The sequence below is a fragment of the Wolffia australiana genome, chromosome 6, assembly GCF_029677425.1.
Source record: "Wolffia australiana isolate 7733 chromosome 6, ASM2967742v1".
Lineage (NCBI taxonomy): Eukaryota > Viridiplantae > Streptophyta > Magnoliopsida > Alismatales > Araceae > Wolffia > Wolffia australiana.
The window spans coordinates 6,434,145-6,443,571 of record NC_135840.1 but is presented as its reverse complement, the minus strand read 5'-3'; the positions used below and the strand labels follow the sequence as shown (position 1 = coordinate 6,443,571).

The 9,427-nt window shown below is 48.3% G+C and overlaps 1 protein-coding gene across 2 annotated transcripts; it reads right to left on the bottom strand.

The window, feature by feature from the left end:
• Nucleotides 1–3,882: 3,882 nt before the first annotated feature.
• LOC144704197 (E3 ubiquitin-protein ligase RKP) lies at nucleotides 3,883–8,954 on the bottom strand. Of its 2 annotated transcripts, none has more exons than XM_078576509.1 (11): nucleotides 8,800–8,954; nucleotides 7,070–8,649; nucleotides 6,211–7,002; nucleotides 5,987–6,147; nucleotides 5,774–5,912; nucleotides 5,603–5,686; nucleotides 5,228–5,503; nucleotides 4,896–5,027; nucleotides 4,633–4,823; nucleotides 4,371–4,575; nucleotides 3,883–4,293 (listed from the first exon to the last, which is right to left on the bottom strand). In XM_078576509.1, the coding sequence occupies exons 2-11, from the start codon at nucleotides 8,489–8,491 to the stop codon at nucleotides 4,027–4,029; spliced, it is 3,669 nt and encodes a 1,222-aa protein (XP_078432635.1). In that variant the 5' UTR covers nucleotides 8,492–8,649; nucleotides 8,800–8,954; the 3' UTR covers nucleotides 3,883–4,026. The 2 variants fall into 2 exon arrangements, with proteins under 2 accessions (XP_078432635.1, XP_078432636.1); XM_078576510.1 differs by having other exon boundaries at nucleotides 4,371–4,572.
• Nucleotides 8,955–9,427: the final 473 nt, after the last annotated feature.

The window sequence follows — 9,427 nt, the reverse complement described above, 5'->3', positions numbered from 1 at the left end:
ACTGACATTTCACCATATACCAGCATATTCACCTTCGTCACCAATTCAAATGTACTCTTCATGACATTAGTCTTCTGAAGGTGGTCCCAAATCCTCCTTGTAGTCTTTAAAAAGAGGTATTTTTCGAAATCGATCTCCAGCCATACAGCTCAGCAACCACTGACAAACATTAGCATTGTCTCGCTCCCATGCTTTGTATCTGCAATTGCTTGGGTCTACCTAATGCGTAATATGATCGTCTAGTCTTCTGCTCTAAAGCACCATCTCAATATACTCGCTCCAATCAAGAAGATTGAAGCCATTGAATTTAAATACCTCTGGTACATTAGGAAAGAGCACCTGGTTTACCGTCGATCATCCATCCTATTTAGTTTGAAGGATGAGTTTCTGGCCTGCTTCCTCTACCATGTCGCATCTTAAAGAATCAGCTTTTGATTGTCTCACACTGTTCAGAAGTAAACAAATATCCTAGTTAGTGCTCATCCAAAATTTAGTAGGTTCTCACCGTTGCATGAATTCTTCCTCCGTGGTAGGTTGACTGTGTGATAACATAAAATTAGATCAATAAAAGAACGCATTTATTTTTTTTACCATTTATTTTTATATTTCCACTGGCATTATTCATCATTTTAGGAAAATCCCAAGCCATCTCCTTGATAATAAGAAGATGCCCAATACACGAGAAGCCCATTATGGAAGTTCATTTAAACCTCTTTAAGAACCAGGTTAACTGAAAGCAAGAATTGTGGAACTAACCCTCAATATAAATTTAAAAGGCTTATTTTCAAATCTGGTATGGAGTGAATGTGGATCTAGTCAGGGAATCAAATAACCCTAGCCCACCAAACCCTAGGAATTAAATCCAATGGATGGGAGAGTTAGGACACTTGTACTTAATCTCTTCTCCCTTTCTTTGTATACCATCTTGGATTCTTACTCCCATTTTTTTGTTTTAGGCCTAGTGCATCAGATTTTTTTATCCAGTCTAGTTCTACAAGAGTGTGGGAAACAGAGTTTGATGTAACACAAAGTGTCGGGATCGAACGGCTCGTATCACACCATGGGGAAGGATGAAGGTGCGTGATGCGAACGAGGATACATGATGCACAAGTTTTAAAATCAATGAGAAGCATGACGATAAACCTACTGACCTGAGATGGTTGTCCAGATAATCGGCACGAGGGGTCATGGCAAGGACAAGCTCCCAATGACCCAGATGATTGACTTGAAGACCGACTTGATGGGGGACAATCACTGTCCGTGAGCATCCGGACCATCGTCAAGAGCGATGCAGATCCGACACCAAAGAATAAACCCCTAACTCAAGTTTCCATGGCTAGTCCTATGACACAAAAACTTTCGGTAGAGGAGCAAACGAGATCGGTACTGACGAAAGTAATAATATTGTTACGAGGGGAGATATAGGATGTAACCTGTGGACTTTGGCCCGGACGCTCAAGGCTAGTCGGACCGTCGCTGTGTGACGAAGAAATCCAGGGCGAGAGAGATCTCGGTGCGAGCAGAGACGGTGCAGGGAGGGTTAGTCGGCCTTGAAGATGGAGAAGAAGCAGCGACCACGACCTCGTATGCAAGCCAAACAAGCATTCTCCCCTAAGGACTGATCAAAACAAATACAAACTACAGAAAACAAACGGACATGGGATGCCCATACATGGGGGAAGGGGCATCCATAAAGTCAAATGAAATGACACGTGCGAGAAATAAACGATGCTAGGACGTTGTCGTCAAACCTGATATCTGAATTTTGGGTTCTTCACGTCAGCTCAGGCTCTGCGACGCTGCTGTTGACGAGTCCAGGCTTGATCTTCCGGATGGTCCTCCATCAGAGTTCAAGCGTGATTAAGATTCTAGGAGAAAAGCACCACTTGGCCCTTGGGGAAGTGACAACAAGTTTTGTGTGATATCCTGAACGTTTGATTTAAATTTGTTCATAGTTTTCTCTAGGTCATTCCAATGGGTAGCTAGAATTCAAGCTTTCCAACACATACGGCACTCAAAAATTCCTCTTGTAGCAAAATATATAGTGTTTTTCATCCACTACCTGTTGATGCCCAATTTTACAACTCTGCGATGTGCCATCACCTGCAAATTGTGGGCTCCAGCACAGTCACTCATAGATTTTGTTGCGGAAACGGCGGCCTAAGGTCCTATTTGCCCTTAACATTCATTTCTTGCCCTAAAAAATCTCAATGTTTTCTTAAAAGTCATAATAAATGTTATTTTAAATAACATAAATATTTATTACATTCATTTATAATAATTTATTTTAGTTTTCCCTCATTTCATTGATTTTGCTCTTTAAAAAATAGATTACTCTCTCATTACCTGCTCCTTGTGGATTCTACCCTTGCCCTACACCAAGTAAGTTCAATTTTATAGATATTATTGCATAAATCAGAGCATTATTTAACCCAAATTTTGGTTTGTCACTGCCATATGGAGCAATGGTCACCTTTGTACTTTCCTAGTAACTTTGGACTGCTGGTACGCAAACAATCGTCGAGAATGACGAGGTTGAGACAATTGCCGCAGACTTTAGCATCGATCTACACACGAAGATTCTCTATAGTTGGAGCCAACAATCGTTCTTCAACTACAAAAGAGGGACACACCACCGCAACTGGAACACCACGAGGAGGAAAAAGACAATGATCGTTCTATGTAGATGCTTTGATATCATGTTATGATTTCATTCTGCTCCTTCTCCTCAAGCCTTTAGGTAGTCTCCATTTCTAGGGTTTGGTGGAGAGAGGTTCTAAACAAACCCTAATGACTGGCCCCAATAGTTCTTATGGGGTTACATGGTGGGGCCAGCATAAATGGGTCATTTACATCTATACTAGTATAATAGAATTGGTGTACCCTTCTGGCCTCTGATTGGCTGAAAAGAGAGTGAGAGAGAAGATAGAGAGTGAGAGAGGAGAGAGAGAGAGAGAGAGAAAGTGAGAGAGCCCCCTCCCCGCCGCCGCCCCACCCTCCCCCGGCCTCCCAAGGCCCCTCCCCGCCGCTGCCCTGCCCTCCTCCCCCGGCCGCCCGCTTCCTCCCCGCCGCCTGCGCCCCCCCCCCTCCCTCCCCGCCGCCGCTCGAGCCGGGCGGAGGTCAACCCACTCAGGCCGACGGAGCCGCCCCAGGGAAGTGGGGAGGGGGCGCGGGAGGCCGGGGGAGGAGGGCGGGGCAGAGGCGGGGAGGGGGTGCAGGCGGCCGGGGGAGGATGGCCGCGGTGACGGGGAGGAGGCGCGGGCGGCGGCGAAGGGGTGCGGGTGGCCGGGAGAGGGCCGGGCCGGCGGCGGGGAGGGCCAGGGCTGCGGCGTGTGCACATAACTGCGGCGTGTGCGGTGTGGTGAGCAAATATTCTGTGTGGTGCGATGTGTGAAATTGGTGTACCCTTATGGACGCTGATTGGCTGACAAGAGAGTGAGAGAGAAGAGAGAGAAGAGAGAGAAGAGAGAGAGTGAGATATCCCCTCCCTGCCGCCGCCCCGTCCTCCTCCCCCGACCTCCCGCGCCCCACACAATCACAAAATTCGCACCGCACCCCACACAAAGGCACGAAAAACTATTTTAAACGAGCATTGCGAGCCGGCCCCACTAGTAAATATAAATACAAGAAAGACAAACAAAATGATGAAAGGAAATCCAAGAAAATAAACAGAAACAAGAAAGCCAATGCCGATGATAACGAGGATATCTAGCTGACACAACCATAAATCGAACTACTTGACTCGAATATGATGATAAAGTCTGGGGTCGACTCAACCTAGGTCTGGGTCAGCCCAACCAAGCTTCAGGTCAACTAAAGGTGGGGTTGACTGATCAATGATAAATAAATAGAGAGAAAAAGAGAGATGGGAAGGAATAGATAGATTGAAAGATGCTCCTTCACATTTATGGCTCAAATTTACAAGTTACAGGTTCCCCAAGGGGCCACACCAAGAAAAAATCCCTTGGAACGAGGACCAGCATTGTGCACTATATACTTAATGATATCTGTATTTTACAAGAGAGGTTAGGGTGAGTCTAACCTCAACACGTCCATGACAGTGGCATTGCAAAAGAAGCAGCGTTTCCCGTTGAGAAGGTGCCGGGTGATGCACCCAAAGCAGGACTGATGGCGGCACGGCTCAAACACTGCATCTGCCTCCGCCGCGCAACAAATGTAGCAACACTCTCTGCTGTCACCATCTTCGCCCCCGTTGCTCCGCTCCATGCTCTTTACTCTACCCACAAACCTCTCCAATGCCGCCAACCTCAGTGGGGAGGGATTGTCCCCAGCCTGGCAATGAACCGAAGAAGAACTCAATTTAAGTTTTAGAATTTAGAGTTTAGGGTTCGGAGTTTAAGTAGACTAACCCAGCTGTACCCCAAGAGGTGCTCCAATCCAAGGTGAACGGCCGGGCAGTCCATTGAGGCAAAAATTCTTGCCAAATCGTTCTTCCCATTTTGAATGGAGTTGTCCCCTGCATCTACAAGGTTGACAATGATCCCCACCAGAGGGCCAAGCATCATGGCCCGGCTGGTCTTTTCCGCGGGCTGCCCATGGCGACGAAATGACCTGCTATTGGAGATCAGACAGAGAAGAAGCAATGCCTGAAGGCGAAGTCATGTGGCTTACAAGTCTGCGTCCGGTGTAGAGATTAAATGGCTGAACACAAACACAATCAGCTCAGTCAGCCTTCGTAGGTTCATGTCGGGTCCCAGCAGGAAAGCCTGGGGAACCACCAGGGTGAAGAATTCAAGGATCCGTGCCAGCCCACATGAGAGATCAAAGATGATGCTGCATTTTCTCTGCTGCGGATCCACCAACTGCATAAGACAGAATCATCAGAAAAAATGAAATTTCAGAGAAACCCGCAATTCATCACCCATTGAGCGCACCTGATAGCTGTCCTGGCTGTCTCGAATGAGGATGGAGAACTCAGTTATCATCATGCAAAGGGTGTTGAACAGATGATTTAGGAAGGAGGGGAGGAGCTGTTCATCATCAAGACAAGCCTCCTGCAACAGTCCCTACAGTGGGAAAAAAGATGAGAGATTTTTTTCAGAAAGAAAAGATGAGAGAGAAAAAGATCAAAGAAGACAGAAATGTTCAAACGCTTCTTAGATGTGCCCCCAAAGGGAAACATGGATGAAGGGAAAGATCCAAATAACCCTAGGAGGCTGAAATGACAGATATACCACTACATCGAGTTAGATTTTCTCAAGGTTACCTGGAATAGGGGAGAGGACGAGTCTTCATGCTTGGACAGGCTGAAGCCAGAGCCACCACACAGGTGGTTGAGCACACTGGCAATGAGAATCCATGACCGATGGTTGAAGGACATGAGCAGCGCCCTGGGCATCCTCTCAACTGCGATCTTGTTCCTCTCAAAGGCGGCCACGTAGTCCCTATGCCTCACAAGGTAGGCGATGGACTGGAGGAGGAGGTCCTTGAGATCCATGCTTTGAATTCTGGGATCATCAAAGTGGCCCGCCACCACTGTCACCTGCGAGAGTATTCGAGCAATCCGAAACCCATATGAGCAGACATCTTCCTCCATCAAGTCCTCGAATCTGCGAGATATGAGTGGGTAGAGTTGACGTACAAAGGAAGACAGTCCTTGCTTAATCAGGATCTCAGGGGAGGCAAACGGTGGGTCACTTCTGCACAGGGACAGCACACAATCAACCTGTCGAGAGAGAGAGAAAGATGATGATAATGATGATGATGATGATGATGATGATGATTGTGATGGTGGCTAAAATGGGAAGCAAACCAATGTCTCGAGATAAAACTCTGGGATGTAAGCAAAGTGCAGGTCATCATGGCTGAGTACAGCAAGCAACTCTGCCACCCAGACACACAAAGCATAAGTTCCCCGTTGCTTCCACCAAGAATAAAGGGAGGCACGGTACCTAGAACCGAAGAAAAAAGATCAAGAAAGGCTCCTCCCAACAGCAAGGAGACTGACATTGCTAGTTAAGCATACCATGCACACTGCCTAATGCAATCCACCAGTTCCTCGCGGTAGACATTGCGAGCTTCTCTCAGGGCCCTGTGATGCTCTCCAAACGGCTTTTCTCTCATCTGTTTGTCAACCTCATCAAGCATGCCACTCAGTGATGCGTAATGAGACTTGTAGTAAAACGCCTGCACAAACCCGCAAACCTTAGGTGGTAAATAAAGAAGACGAAAGTAAGAGAGATGAGGCACCTGCTTAAAACTCGATGAAACATCTAAGTGGAAGAGCAGAAGTAAAACATCCAAAAGCTCATCCTCCTTAAGCACACCTAAAGATGAATGGCTCGTGCTTGGAAGGCTATCTAGCCTCTGGAGAGGTCGATAACCTGGGATTGCCGTGGCCTGGTCATGGCCTTGGGGCTTCTCCACAATCTCGTCATTCAATGCTCCAGCGCTACAGTCAGCCGACGACCTCTCCCCAATGTCACCGCAGCCTGGGGACTGCTGGTGCTCGGTAACTACTGGGTACCCTCCTGGGCTCAGCGTCTTCATAAGCTCACCATTAGACCCAGAACAGCAGCAGCAACAGGGTTTCTCTGCACCGGCATGGCTCACCTTTGTCTCCTCCACGTCCAAGCACCCCTCTTCCCAGGTTATATCCTCTGACGCTTCCACTGTCACAGGGTGGGCCTTCTTCAAATGGAAAAAGGACCCCCCCAACCTAGGGATGGTTGCCCTGTATGGATCATCCTTGAAAAGGAGCCAGGCAGGGAAGCAGCGGATCCCACCATGGTGCAAGAAGCCTCTGTTAACCTCTGCCTTGTCATACATCTCTTCCTGGTTTGGCCCTTCAGACAAAAAATGCAGGATTACCATGTACAATGAGACCAGGGCTGAGCTGCTCGACGCCCCCGGCCACGCCATCTTTGGCTCCGCTGCTCTCACCTTTGCCACGAAATTCTGCACGAATGTCCTGAACACTGACCCAGGCGACTGGCCCAACTTCATCACCATCTGGCACAGCTCTCGCTGCAGCTCCTCGATCTTCTCACCATAAACAAAATCAGTTAAAGGAGAGATCTTTACAAAATAAAGAGTGAGAGGGACGGACCTTGTCCACAGCTTGAGAGAGAGTGGCAGTAGTGAGCGTCAAGCTGGATTGTACATCTGAGGGAATCAGCTGTTGTAGGTCCTGCTTGCTAGGGCACTTCCTAGATAGGAAACCCTCCAAGGAGAGCTCAAAATCTGGCAAACTACACCAGAGGTGTATCAACTCTTCCCGCTGGAGAAGACGGCAGGCCAGAGCGAGATACGGGTAAGAGCCGGAGAAAGGGCAGTCCAGCAACACCAGCGGCGCTGTTCGACAACTCTGCGAAAGGACCAAGATAAGGCAACAGAGCAGCACCCGTGACCGTGGATGCTCGAGGAAGAGATCAATAGCGCGATTCAGGGCAGTGGAATTATGTGGCGGCCGCGGGGACAATTGCTCCAGCAAAAACGGCACCAGAAATCCTTGCACCAAGTACTCCATATCGACATCTTCCTCCCCAATTACTGAGAAGAGCTCCTCGCAGATGCCACGGGAGATGGGGTAGAAGAGCTCCTCCAGCAGTGGGAACATCTTCATCTCCCTCAGCCTCTCAAAACAGACAAACCCGGAGCTGCTGTTTAGTCTCTGCAACTCAAAGACACGAGACAGGCACTCAACGAGGTGTGCCACGGCCGAGCGCTGCGCCGGAGGGGCCTGCAAAGGGAGGAATCCGTCGACCGGGTACTTGAAAGGCCGGCCGCCAAAATTGAGCTCGCACCTCTCTCCTTGTGACAGAGATATGGCAGGGTAGTACCCAATTGCCTTGGCACCACCGCAGCGGACGCCATGGAATGCAATGCCAAGGGACACCCCATTCCTGTAGAAGGAGATTTCCCTCTCCTCGAGGTCAATACAGCAGCCAATTACGTCACCGACGACCCACGGCATACCATAGGCCCTTGCCTCCTTGTTCCACTTCCTCACCCTCCTCCCATCAAAGGCGTAAGAGTCGTCAGCATCGCCCACGCCCCTCTGATCAGTGAATGGGCAGGCGAGGGTTGCCCACCCGAGCTGTTGAACTCCGGCAGTCTCCAACACCACCTCGTACATCCATTTGCCTCTCTCAACACAGGCAGTTGCTCTGGCACTGCTGAAAATGCCAACACCTTCTACTTTCAGGGGGTGTCTTCCTCCTTTTAGCTCTCCACAAATGCTGTTCTTGTCCAGCTGAACTGCCTCTGCTGCCACACGCTGGCAATTCTGCTGATCTTGCTGATTATTTCTGACGATCATCCGCACGAAATCGACATCAACGGGCCGCTTCGAGGGAATTAACGATTTTCTGGGCAGGTTGAATATGTGTTCGAGCAGAGACTCAACCAACATGGATCGGCTTTCGTCAAACAACGAGATTATATGTGGTCTATGTAGATCGTTAGTGCCATCTTCTTCCCCTGACAAGAGAAGAGCGAGCCCGGAATTGGCCGCACAAGAAGACCCCATCAGCCCTCGTCTTAGTTCCCTTGTGTGTTGAAATCAGATAAAGATCAACCAAGATAGCAGCATAGAACCCAATTTAAGCGACGAAAGAGCCTCCAGGTCCATTCACGCCACCAAATTTCGCAAAATCAAACTTTCACCCTGCCAAAGTATCGGGGATCCTGGAGCAAATACCGCGAGGGGAAAAAAAAGCAAAAGAACATTGCGATTTGATCAGCAAACGCCGCCTCCCGGGGAATCCGTGGAATCAAATTCGGAAAGATCGCCAAGAACAAGACGGGGAAGAATTGCAAAAATAAGAGAAAACTTACGGATTGATCACCGCGGGACAGTCTTCTGATCATGGCGATAGAAAATTAGGGCTCGTCGTCTGATCAATCAGGGGAGGAAGAACGCCGTATGTTTTGAGGAAGAAGAAAGGGGGAAAAAGAGGGAAGAGGAAATTACCCTAAAGTCGAATATACCATTCGGAAATTAACTACCGAACTTTATAAAGCCTGGATAATACGACACGTACCCAATACCGGATCTAAGAAGAGACCTATTTCTGTCTTTTACCCCAAAACTGAGATTTCCTAGTCAACGGACACGTGTCGAATCGGTTCCGAGATGCTTTGATTCGATCTGATCGAATTAGTCGATCGATCCCCTTTCTTTATCTTGGGAAATAAAGAGAGGGAGTAAGCTACTAAACATTATGTAATTTAGCAAATGAATAGAGGCAGTCCACTTTCCGTTTCCTGCTCAGATCGAATATTTTAAAACAATTTAACCCATAATATAAAGCTGGCCTTGAACAATGACGGAGCAGGGTGAGTCGATCCACTGAGGTGCGTGGGCCGATGTGTTAGGGTAAGGAAGTTTGTGTTTCGTCGTCGAACGAACACTGTTCGACGACGAACGAACAGAACAAAAATTGTGTTTGTGTTTGTGTTCGTG

What these genes read in the sequence shown, in the direction of transcription:
- LOC144704197 (XM_078576509.1), bottom strand. Translation starts at nt 8,491, where the DNA reads ATGGGGTCTTCTTGTGCGGCCAATTCCGGGCTCGCTCTTCTCTTGTCA. An exon ending in TCTCTCAAGCTGTGGACAAG is followed by an intron (nt 7,003 to 7,069) that starts GTCCGTCCCTCT and finishes TATGGTGAGAAG; the next exon opens with ATCGAGGAGCTGCAGCGAGA. An exon ending in TGCATTAGGCAGTGTGCATG is followed by an intron (nt 5,913 to 5,986) that starts GTATGCTTAACT and finishes CTTCGGTTCTAG; the next exon opens with GTACCGTGCCTCCCTTTATT.